Source organism: Gaeumannomyces tritici, assembly GCF_000145635.1.
Source record: "Gaeumannomyces tritici R3-111a-1 unplaced genomic scaffold supercont2.4, whole genome shotgun sequence".
Classification (NCBI taxonomy): domain Eukaryota; kingdom Fungi; phylum Ascomycota; class Sordariomycetes; order Magnaporthales; family Magnaporthaceae; genus Gaeumannomyces; species Gaeumannomyces tritici.
The window spans coordinates 356,331-368,065 of NW_008804548.1; the positions used below are offsets into that span (position 1 = coordinate 356,331).

General features: G+C 64.4%; 2 protein-coding genes across 2 annotated transcripts; one reads left to right on the top strand and one right to left on the bottom strand.

Moving 5' to 3' along the window:
• Window positions 1-7: 7 nt before the first annotated feature.
• GGTG_07526 (hypothetical protein) lies at window positions 8-8,984 on the bottom strand. Its single transcript, XM_009225350.1, has 3 exons — window positions 8,389-8,984; window positions 8,154-8,298; window positions 8-8,040 (listed from the first exon to the last, which is right to left on the bottom strand). The coding sequence occupies exons 1-3, from the start codon at window positions 8,560-8,562 to the stop codon at window positions 287-289; spliced, it is 8,073 nt and encodes a 2,690-aa protein (XP_009223614.1). The 5' UTR covers window positions 8,563-8,984; the 3' UTR covers window positions 8-286.
• Window positions 8,985-9,870: 886 nt separating this feature from the next.
• GGTG_07527 (hypothetical protein) lies at window positions 9,871-10,403 on the top strand (the record flags this gene model as incomplete). The annotated part of the gene is made up of 2 exons (XM_009225351.1): window positions 9,871-10,027; window positions 10,279-10,403. 2 exons carry the CDS (start codon window positions 9,871-9,873, stop codon window positions 10,401-10,403), a joined length of 282 nt encoding a protein of 93 aa, XP_009223615.1.
• Between the last annotated feature and the right edge of the window lie 1,332 nt (window positions 10,404-11,735).

Genomic DNA, 11,735 nt, shown 5'->3' on the forward strand with positions numbered 1-11,735 from the left:
TTCTACTGCGGGGCACAATATCGGCACAAAGGGGGAAGACTTTGGGTCGAGCCATGTTAGAAACAAGTGTAGATGGTATATAAACCCAAGGTAAGCTACGCACTATAAAGGCGGATGGAGCGCTGATTGATAGGCCCCAGACTGGAGAGAAGATGACGGAAATAGTAGGAGATATGAAAGGACACAGCAACGCTCAAAGCCGCCCACCAAAACAACCCTGTTGAGGGAGAGATTAAAAAGCCACCCCGACGCCGAGCCATTGACAAAAGAACCCACAAAAAGAAAATCACGCAAACTTTGGCACAAGCCTGCTCCTCTCCGCAACGAGCGCCGCCAGCGCGTCGATGCTCGGGCGGTCCGACATCTCAAAGACGGACAGCTCGGCGCCCAGCTCCCTGCCGAGCCAGGCGCGCAGGCTGACCGAGATGAGCGAGTCGACGCCGTAGGCGTGCAGGGGGCGGGCGCCGTCCAGGTTGGACAGCTCCACTCTCAGCACGCGCGACAGCTTGAGCAGCAGCGCCTCGAGCACCACGGCCTCGGCCTCGGCCGGGGACGTGGTCGCCGCCAGGAGCGCCGCCGCCTCCTTGTCCTTCTTGGTGTTGTTGTTGTTGTTGTTGTTGCTGTTGTTGTTGTTGTTGCTGCTGCTGCTGCTCTTGTTCCCCGAAGACGACGGCGACGACGACGACGACGACGACCGCTCGCGCAGGTGCGAAAACAGCGGGTCCCGCACCCACGACGGCGCCTGCAGGCCCTCGTCCATCGTCTCGGTGGCCAGCCACAGGCGTGGCGCCACCTGCGCGCGCGACACCACGTCCTCGAACCGCTGCTGCTGCGGCTGCAGGAGGCAGTACAGCTCGAGCGTGGCTAGCAACTCGTCCTCCTCCAAGTAAGACCAGCCCGCGGCGCGGAGCTGCTCCATGAGCTCGGGCCTCTCGGCCACGAACCCGACGTCCTGCAGCACCGGCAGGTCCAGGGACGCAAAGACGCAGCCGCCTCCTGTTTTGCTCTGCGCCGCCGAGAGACTGCGCGCCAGGGCGTCCTGGAAGGTGGCGGCGGCCGCGTAGTTGGCCTGCTCGGGGGCGCCGATGAGGCCGGCAAAGGACGAGAGCATGACGAAGAAGTCGAGCTGCCCGCCCAGGCACTCGACCAGGTTCAGCGACCCGTCCACGCGCGGGCGCACCGTGGCGTCCCACTCGGCCAGGGACATGCCGGCGAACTTGTTGTCGTTGAGCACCATGGCGCCCTGGACGCAGCCGCGGATGGGCGGCATGGCAGGGCGGCACTCGTCCACGGCGCGCCGCACCGCCGCCGCGTCCGCCACGTCGCACGCCACCGCCACCGCCTGCTCGCACCCGCCCTCTCCCAGCAGCTCCGCCACGAGCTCGCGCGCCTCGGCGCTGGCCGCGCCGCTGCGCGACAGCAGGATCATGTGCCTGGCGCCCCGCGCCACCATCCACCGCGCCACGGACCGGCCGACGCCGCCCGCGCCGCCCGCGATGACGTAGGACGCGTCCGCCTTGAACTTGAGGTCGGCGGCAGCGGCGTCGTCGTCGTCGTCGTGGCCCGCTGTGCTGGTCGGGGTGGCCACCGTCATCGTCGCGTCCCGCAGCAGCCGGCCCAGCGCCTCTGAGACGCGGGCGGACGACTTGGTAGTAGGGACGGCTTCGCCATCGGTTGGTGACGCGGGCCGCTGCTGCTGCGGTTGGCCCTCGAAGAAGGCCATGGCCCGCTCGAGCACGGCGCGCGCCCCCTCGGCGTCGGCCGAGACGAGAGCCTCGACGTCGACGGTGTCGAGGCGGACGTTGCTCCGACCCACGACGGCCGCCGTCTGCTGGCGGCTGCTGCTGCTGCTGCTGCTGCTGCTGCTGCTGCTGCTGCTGCTGCTGCTGCTGCTGCCTCCCTCGTCGCCGCCCGTGGGCACCATGTCGACGAAGCGCCCAAACGTGGCGACGCAGTCCAGCAGCATCCGCCTGGTCTCCTCCGAGGCGGACCGGGACACCTCGACCACGACCTTGGCGCCGCGGCCGCCGGTGCGGTCCCTGATGGCGGGGCCGAGCGACTCGTCGTCGCCCGACAGGACGTGGTCGGCAGCGAGCCCGTACGCCTCGGCCCCCTGGGCGCCCCAGGCGGCGCCGGCGGCCTCGACGGCCACAAAGACCTCGGCGCCGTGGTGGTGCGCCAGCTGAACCGCGGCCTGGGTAACAGAGGCCTCGCTCTTGGACGCCGGCGCGGCGTGGATGAGGACCACGTCGCCTTCCCGGACCGCGTCCATCTCCCGCAGGGCCGTCCAGGCCGCCAGGCGCCCGAGCGCCGTGGCCTCGGCCTCGGTCAGCGACGATGGGGTCTCCTCCCCCTCCTCGGCCAGGGCCGCCGACGCCGGCGCGCTGGCGGCCTGCAGGTGGCGCACGAGGTGCGTCGCCTCGACCAGCCTGGGCACGTGCACGACGCCGTCGGCGACCCTGAAGGTGTTGTCGGGCTGCGCGTCGTCCATGGCGATGGCGGCCTTGTTCTGCGCCAGGATCTGCAGCGTCTTCTCGGCGATAGTGTCCCCGCTCTCGCTCTCGGCGAACGAGACGGTGACGAACTGGAGCGCTCCCCGGCCGCCGGCGCGGCCCTCGCCCCGCACGGTCCTGGCGAGGCCCGTGACCAGCTCGTGGTGCGGATCCGCCACGAGCCCGACGCCGCCGCGGCCGAGCCAGACCAGCGTGCCGCAGCGGCTGGTCAGGTCCCTGAGGGCCGTGAAGAACCCCTCGCTCATGCCGCAGAGCGCGGGCGAGTCCAGCTCCGTGAGGGCGATGCACGTGGCGCCCTCAACAGGGAGGCCCTTGGTGCCCGTCATGGTGGTCGTCCTCACCACGGCGCCCTGGGTGGAAAGCGCGGCAGACAGGGCGTCGGCGACGTGCACCTGCAGGGCCGACGGCGCGACGTCGACCAGTATAAAGACGGAATCCTGTTGCTTCCGAAACCCGTCGACAGCAGCAGCAGCAGCAGCAGCACCCTCGGTCGCGTCAGCCGGCGGCAGCGCAGTCGACACCAGCGTGGAGCTGGTCCTGTACTCGGAGTCGGGGAAGTCGCTGAAGACGGCGTCGAGGCCGCTGAAGCCAACCTTGCCCAGCGTCGACCGCCAGCTCTCGACGGGCATCAGCGGCCCGCCCTCGCGGCCGTCCTCGGAAAGCCACCAGCCGGGCAGGGCGCCGAAGCAGAAGGCGCTGAAGGCGACGTCCGTGTTGGTGAGCTCGAGCACGAGGAGCTTGCCGCCGGGCTTGAGCAGCCTGCGCACGTTGCCGAGCGTGCGCGTCATGTCACTAGTGGCGTGCAGCACGTTGGCCGCCAGGACGAGGTCGTAGGACCCGGCCTCGAACCCCTGCTCGGCCGGGTCCTTGTCGATGTTGAGGATGCGGTAGCTCATGTTCTCCTCGTGGTCCTTGAACGCCTCGCGCGCGTTCTCGAAGAAGCTGGGCGAGATGTCTGTAAAGTCGTAGTGCCCGAACCGCCTGGTGCCGTCGGCCACGTTGGCGAGAGTGTCCAGGACGTGGCCCGTCGTGCCGCCCGTGCCGCTACCGACCTCGAGGATCTTCATCTTGGGGTTCCTGTGCGCCAGGGCGTCGAGGTAGGAACACAGCTGCGCGGCGCAGCGGCGCGAGCCCTCCGAGTAGCGGTACACATTCTCGGCCGCGCGGTCGCCGAAGATGATGTCCAGGGGCTCCGTCGCGCCCAGCAGCATGCCCGACAGGTTGCGGCCAACCACCGTCACCAGCTTGCCCTCGGGCGTGCCCGCGACGCGAGCCTCCAGCTCGGGCATCTCGCCCATGGCGGCCTGCACCGCCGAGGTTGCGACCACATTGCGCATCCACGAGACGTAGTGCTTGTGGTGCCACTGCATCCCGTCAACCTCGCTTTCCTTGAGCGACTCGAGGAACTGGCGCATGTAGAGCACCGCGAGCGCCTCGCAATCGGCCATGCTCTTGATGGCCAGCGACACGTCCTTGTCCTTTTCAGACTCCGGGCAGCCAAACACCCGGGCGGCCTCGGCCGCGTTCAAGAGCGTAGGGTCGGGCTTCCACTGCAGAGCCAGCGCCGGACGGTGGACGCCCTCGAGTCGCCCTTGGCCGCCGGTGCCCGGCAGGGCCTTGAACACCAGCCCCTTTATGGTGACCACTGGCAGGCTGGTTTCGGCGTGCAGCGCCGTGATGGAAGCCCGCGCATCCCGGTAGCCCGGGCCTGGCTTGGTAAGCGCCGAGATCATGTACGAAGAGTCGTGCAGGTTCGGGACGCCGCCGCCGTGCTCGTCGGCGGCCGAGATCCAGAGTTCGCTCGCGTGGATGGGGACGCACGAGTCCTTGACGCCGCGGCCCGAAGAAGCCGCCCCCAGGTCGAGCAGTGGCACGAGCCCGGCCTGGATGACGGCGTCGAGTGTCGAGGGGTGGACCATGTGAGGCTGCAGGTACTGGAGCGGCGCGGCCCTGCGGATCTTGGACACCAACGCGTCCGCCTGGGCGAGCACCCTGTTGCCCGAGAGTTTGACATCCCTGAGGGTCTGGAAGGTAGGCCCAAAGCCGAGGCCGATGTCGCCAAAGGCGCGGTAGAGCTTCGCAGCCTTCACCTTGGAAGTGCACCGCTTCGCCTCCTCGAGGACCGCCTGGCCGTCGGCGGGCGTGAGGGCGTCTTTGCTATACTCGGTGCGCACGAAGCCGCGGCAGTGCTCCCTCCAGTCGTCGCCCTCGGAGGTCCACAGCTGGAACTCACTCCAGCCGTCGCGGCCGGCCTCGCGCGACGGCCGCAGGAAGAAGTGCGACTCGACGCCAAGCTCCGTGTCGGGAACCAAGAGGGCCGTGTGGAACGAGACCTGGCTGAACCTGAAGCCCGAGACGGCGGGCCGGGTCTCGTTCTCGGCAGCCTCCAGCGCGGCAACCTGGCGGCTGGCCTCGATGGCCATGACGAGCATCCCCGCCGCCGGGTACAGCACGTCGGCCCCGACGCGGTGGTCCTCGACCCAGGTGTTCTCGGACCGCCTGATGTAGTTGCGCCATACGGCGTTGCCGTGGCGGTTCCACCCCGGCACGGGCGCGCCCAACAGCTCGTGGCGAGGGGCATGCCTCAAGCGGTGGTTGCGGCTCAGCCTGCTCTCGAGCCAGTACTCCTTGGTGTGGTTGAAGGGGTACGACGGCAGGTCCGTCAGCATCTTGACCGGGTCGCCGTCGGCGCCATCGAGGCGCCCCGCCGCCGCCGCCGCCGCCGGCCGTTGCCTGTTCACGGCGGCCAGGTCGACGGGGAACCCGCGGCAGAAGAGCGTGCCGGCCGCACCGAGCGAAGTGTCCACGGCGGACTCGTTGCGCTTCAGAATCGTCTCGTAGCCGACCTTGGAGGCCGCCGCGCCACGGGCCTGTTGGATGATGCTTCGAAGAGGGCCCCTGAGGGCGCTGTGAGGACCGATCTCGAGAAGGTCTGTGATCTGCTCCTTTCCGTGGCCTAGGCTGCCCGTGTTGAGGTCGCTCTGGAGCAGCTGGGTAACGGCTTCGTGAAACCTGACGGGAGAGACGAGGTTATCGACCCAGTAGTCCGGGCTCCGTAGCCGGGACGTGGGGATGAGCCCACCCTCGAGCGACGAGAAGTACACGGGCGTCTGCCCTTCTTGTGCTGGTGCAGGAAGATCGCTGGAGATGTCGCCCATGTACCTCCGGTAGTCGTCAACTATGGGCTTCATGTGGCGCGAGTGGTACGCAATCTCGACGTTGAGCCTCCTGGCAAAGACCTTGTCATTCTTGAGCATCTCGACCAACGCGTCAAGCTTTCCGACGTCGCCGCTGACGGTGACGCTATCTTGGCTGTTGAGGCACGCAATCTCCAGGGTCCCGTGGTCCATCATGGCGTCGACACGCTTGATGGCCGCCATGGTCTTGTCCTTGTCGAGACCGACGGCCGCCATGCCCGTCTTGGGCTTCGACTGCTGCTCGTCCAGGCTGCCGCCGGTCGACGCCAGCGTCTCGGCCCGGATCAGCCCCTTGGAGAGCTTGCCCCGGTAGTAGGCGATGCGCCAGGCCGACTTGCGAGACAGCTGCCCTGCCGCATAGGCCGCAGCGATCTCGCCCGACGAGTGGCCGACCACGGCGTGCGGGCGGACCTTCCAGGTCCTCAGCAGGTCCACCAGCGCGATCTGCACCGCCGTGCAGATGGGCTGGCTGAACTCGGCATCGTCGATCCTGGAGCTCTCCTTGTTTTTGCAGAGCTCGTACGTCAGCGACCACACACACCCCAGGCTGTTGAGGTACTCGTCGGCGGCATATAGACTCTCCCGGAAGGCAGGGTAGGCCCAGATCAGCCGCCTGCCCATCGATGGCCATTGGGCGCCCTGGCCCGTAAAAACAAAAGCGAGGCGCGGATCCGTGGCCGCCCTGGTGACGATGGGCTTGGCCTGGAGCGATGTCATGAGCTCCCTGCGCGACTTGGCCGTCGTGCACGCCCTCCAGCCGTGACGCGTCCTCCGGCAGGCAAGCGTGTAGCTCAGGTCGGCCACGAGCTCGTCGCGGTTGCTCTTGGAAGACGTCGACGACCATGACGACGTGCGGGATCGCGACGATCGTGCAGTGGGGCTACGAAAGCTCCTTTTGGGTGCCGAGGCGATATAATCCCTGATCTGGCCCTGCACGCGCGTCACGCCTTCTTGGTCATAGGCCGAGAACACGAACAGCAGGGGCTCCTGACTGCTTCCGTCTTGCGGCTCAGCAGCTGTCACGTGCGCGGTGGCGATGGCGGTGGCGGTGGCGGTGGCGGTGGTGGTGGCAGTGACAGGCGCATCGACAGCAGCCAGGAGGGGCGAGCGCGAGCCCGCCGGTGATTTGGACCCGGATGATTCGTTGTCGGTCAGATCAATGCCCGAGTCCGACCTGGCACTTACAGAGCCGGCAGATGTGGCAGACCCTGCGTCCTCCTCGTCGCCACGCAGTGCTGCCAGCCCCCGCTGAGGCGGGCGGGAAACAACGACAGGAGGAGCGACGGCGGCGGCGGCGGCGGCGGGAGCAACCGGGGATGCGATGGTGCGGTGGCAGCCAGACATATAGTGCTGTGCAAGAAAGTTCAGGGCATCGTCCATGACGACGTGGGCGTTGCTGCCGCCCACGCCAAACGAGTTGATGGACATGCGGCGCAGTCCGCGCTGCGGCCACGCCATGGGCGCCGTGGGGAACTCGAGGTTCCACTCGTCCAGTATCTTGGGATTCCGCTTCTCGAACCAAGTGTTTGCCGGGATAACGCCGCGCTCGAGCGTCAGCACGCCCTTGATGACGGCAGCGACGCCCGCAGCACCCTCAAGGTGGCCAACGTTGCTTTTCAGCGCGCCCACGTAAAGCGGCGCGCCCGGCGAGCGGTAGCTCGAAAACACTTGCCCGATGGCGCCAGCCTCGATCGGGTCGCCCACCGCGGTACCGGTACCGTGGGCTTCGAAAAAGCGCGTGGCCGAGGGGTCGAGCCCGGCCCCAGCATAAACACGTTTGATGAGGTCCACCTGGGCGGCCTTGCTCGGTGCTGTAATGATGGGTGACCGGCCGTCCTGGTTCGACCCGGTGTTGCGAATTACAGCGCGGATCACATCGCCATCGCGAATAGCGTCCGCCACACGCTTGAGAATAACCACGCCGAAGCCCTCGCCACGCGAGTACCCGTTCCCTCGGGAGTCGAAGCTGTACGACACGCCGTCAGGCCCAAGCACGCCGGCTCCGTCCAGCAGCTGGGAGAACTCGGGCGAGATTATGAGATTGCAGCCGCCAACCACAGCCATGGACGCCTCTCTCAACTTGAGCGAGTTGCAGGCCTGGTGTAGGGCGACCAGACTGCTGGAGCATGCCGTGTCAATGGTCATGCTCGGCCCCCTGAGGTTGAAGCACCATGACACGCGGTTGCTGAGCATGCTGGCAACACTGCCCAGGGCCGAGTACTTGGACGGGATGTCAAGGTCCTTCAGCGTCATCCTATCGTAGTCTGAGTACATGCAGCCAACGTAGACGCCCGTCTGGGTCCCCGCCACCTGCTCTAATGGTATCCCGGCTGTATTCGGGCGTGTCAGTTGGCCATCTCGATTCGCTTATCTGGCGACTAAATCGCGCACGGAGATGGTCTCCGACCGACGAGGGAGGTCTGGGGGAAAAAAAAAGACTCACCATTTTCTAGCGCCTTGTAGACTGCCTCCAACATGCCGCGCTGCTGAGGGTCCATGGCGGACGCCTCGGCGGGCGTGATGGAGAAGAACGGGGCATCGAAGGCCGATATGCTGCCCTTGAGGAAGTGTGCAGCCTTTGCCCTGACCTACATGTTTCATATCTGTCAGCACGTCCTTTTTTTTGACTTTGGCGAGCAACAATGGCAGCCCGAGTAAACCAAGGAACAAAAACTCACATTGCCGCTCCTATCACCGGATGGATGCCAGAAGGAGTCTGCGTTGTACCGGTCCTCGGGGATCTCGGTCCGGGCCGACCGGCCAGCGAGCAGAAACTCGTAAAAGCGCTCAGCGGTATCCCCATCACCGGGGAACCTGGCGTCTAGGCCAATGACAGCAATGGGCTCGTCCATTGTGTATGTGTGTGATGTATGTGAAGATGCGTCCTCCCAGTCCTTGAGGACAGTATGCGTTTGCTCGTTGCGCAGGGGAGACCCCAAAGCGCGAGACGTTAAATTTTGGCCGTCCTTTTGTGTTTTCCTTGACCTGCTATGACGTTTGAGGAAGTGCAAGTCAAGGGGCAGGCGTGGGTGATTTTCAACAATGAGACACAAGCACACTGGCTTGAGCCGGTTTACCACGAGGGAGGTGAGCCGTGGTAAAATAGGAATAAGAGGGGGCAGTGGCTGGGCAGGTAGGGTCAGGCCTGCTTGGTGTGGGAGGTGTCGTCTCGGATCGCGAATCTCGAGACGACCCACGGGGATTTCGCTTCCTTATTATCTAGGGACCGTGGCTACGGATGGGCTAGCGGGAACCTGGGCCATGACGGGAACGGGCCCATGGATGTGCAAACATACGATTACGTTGTTCCGTCTCCATTCGGTCCACCGAGGCAGTCCGCCCACAGCTCCTCCTCTCGACAGGTTCGGCGCGATAGCAGATGCGCAGGAGTCTCGTCTCGACGCCCGAACATCCTGGTGGCGTTGCCGACGGCCAGGGCCCCGGCGCATCCCACCCCTTGGGGTGTCCAATGGCGATGGGCCATGGCACAGCATGAGGGCTCGAAGAGGGGAGGGCGACGATGGATGCCAGCACACCACACGCTAGGCGGCTATTTAAGTGTGGGCATACAGACCAGTAGCATGTGGGCCGGTTCTGCATTATCACCAAGGAGGAAGCAGCCAAACTCCTTCGCGGTGCAGCTGTTGGACCGGTGTTGATTGTACATGGAACCCCGTCTAGGTGCTATTGGAAACCCAGATCGAGCATAAGGTTGGATGGTCCCACAGGCCCCATGAGTGCGCCATCATCCATGTCGGATGAAAAAAGTAACAATAGGCCCCGGGATAAGCCAGCGCGTGCGGGCAGCGCGTGCGGGCAGCAGCGGAGAGGGACCTTTCCCCCACAAGCTGCGCTGATGTCGAGCCCGGCGAACCAACTCACAACACTGCGGGGCGGATCTTGGTCAGTCAGATGCCCCGGGATTGGGGATCCAAGGGGTGTCAGCTAGGGGGCCAGGGGGCCAGGGGGCCAGGGGGGCCAGGGGGGCCAGGGGGCCGGGTTCGGGGGAACGACATTGGACGGGAGAAGAATTCGATGGGCGGGCAGGCGGGCGAGCCAGCTTGACTAGGAAACCTGGCCGATGAGATCCGCAGCTTCGGACAGCGTGGACCCAGGCGAATGAGACGCCTTCTCGGAGCCCCCACACAAAGCATGGCGCAATGTACACAGTATACGACAGTAGCGAGAGACAGGTGTGGGCAGACACCACGCTAGCCAAGGGGGGCGGGCTGGCGTGCCGGATAGACGGCGCCGCACCTGGCACATTGACGCTCGATGCTACTGTGTACGCGGGCAAGAAGAGCGTCCTTCTTACGCGTACGTTAGCACGCCCGGATAAAAAAGAACTGAACGCTTTTCAATTTTTGCGGTGGTATGCGCTGGGGCAAAAATTGAAAAGTGTTCCTTTTTTTCTATCCGGGCGTGGTTAGTAAGGCGGGCGAGGGACGACGGGGGCCGGGGGTGGACCAGGACAGAGAGCCACCCATCCATCGCCATCGACAGCCCAAACCTGGCCGAGGAGACGTTATGCCAACAGCCTCGCTAGTTTGGGATCGTGACGATGCTAGTGCAGAAAGCAAAGATGGAGGTCGACGACGGTCGAGATGGAGGTTACAAAGCCCGGGTCGAGGGAAGGCCCAGGATGGACATCCGCCGTAAGCCGGGCGGGCAGCAGCACCCACGCCAACCCTAGCGGGACAAGCGTCGCCGGCTTCCTAGGCGCTAGGGGCCGTGATAGGTGCGCGGCTCAACTTGGTGGACACGAGGGCGCTGCAGCCGGTCAGATAAGCAGGTGGGGGGCCATCGGGGACGGATGGCTGCAGACCAAGCGCCGCTGTTGGCGGACAATTCCGCGCAGAAGGCCGGCAACTTACAGCACATGACATCCATGTCGTCCCATCGGCGTTGGCGTTTTGGATGGGAAAGGTGAACTTGTCGTTGCGCCAACAGGCAGGGGGGGGAGGGGAGGTAGAAAGACAAGAAAAAACCAAGAATCATTCAGCCGATCCTAGTCCGACTAATGCGGAAAGCCGCAGTAGTCAATGGGCATGAAGTTGGGGTGCACAGCCAATTACAATCTGCCCAACTAGCCGCAGGTGGTCCGCTTTTTTAAGGTGGGCTGGGTGGGTTTGAGGATGCAGGCGGCAGGCACACACCCAGACAAAGAAGGTGCTGACGACGGACCCTTTCCATTTATCCATTTCGAGGGGTATTGTCCCGCCTGCTTAACTGTTTTGCTGTTCCTGCTGTGCAGCCAAATACAGGATCCGCAACAATGTGCACAAGAGGGCTCTTTCCATGCTGCTATCCAATCGAGAGGGGGCTTGGCTGCGTGCGAATCACCTGACAATCTCTCAACCAAACCACGACGGAAAAATGGTCTGGGGCGTTGATCCCTTGCTTGACTAGAGCCTGGAGTGTCTGGCCAGGAGGCATTTCGGTCGGTTGGAAGCGCTATGCTACGCAAATTGGGCTCTTTGCCAACTGGAAGAGCCCAAAAAGGCAATGAGAAACGCCCAAAAGCGGCCAAGGAAAGGAACGAGACAAACAACAACCATCTAAACTTGTCAAGACGTGCCGCACCTGATTATGTTACTAGTGTCGCCGATGTCACTGCAGTTACCGGTCTGATGATGTCGCTAGTGTCCAGTTGGTTGCGCGCATACATTGGGAATGATTAGGAATGGAATGTGGTAATGCGACCAAGCAATCGGGACGCAGTAGCCCCGAGCCGCTGGGTGGGAGGTGTGGACGTGTCTAGTGCGTGTGTTGGCTGTCCGTCCATGGATGGGGATTCCATGGATGAATCATTCGTGTTGGATTCCTTGCAGCAAAACGCCAGCGAAACCGCTAAATAAGAATGTGCCCTCTACTGCAGCCGCAACTTCAGGTGTCATGGTGACGTGACAAGCAGCGAAAATTGGAATCCTCCCCGCCACGGTTTCCCACCCAAACTCAACCTCTCCCAAACACAATTGCACCAGCACCAAAGCCAAACAACATGCCCGCGCACCACTCTACACCT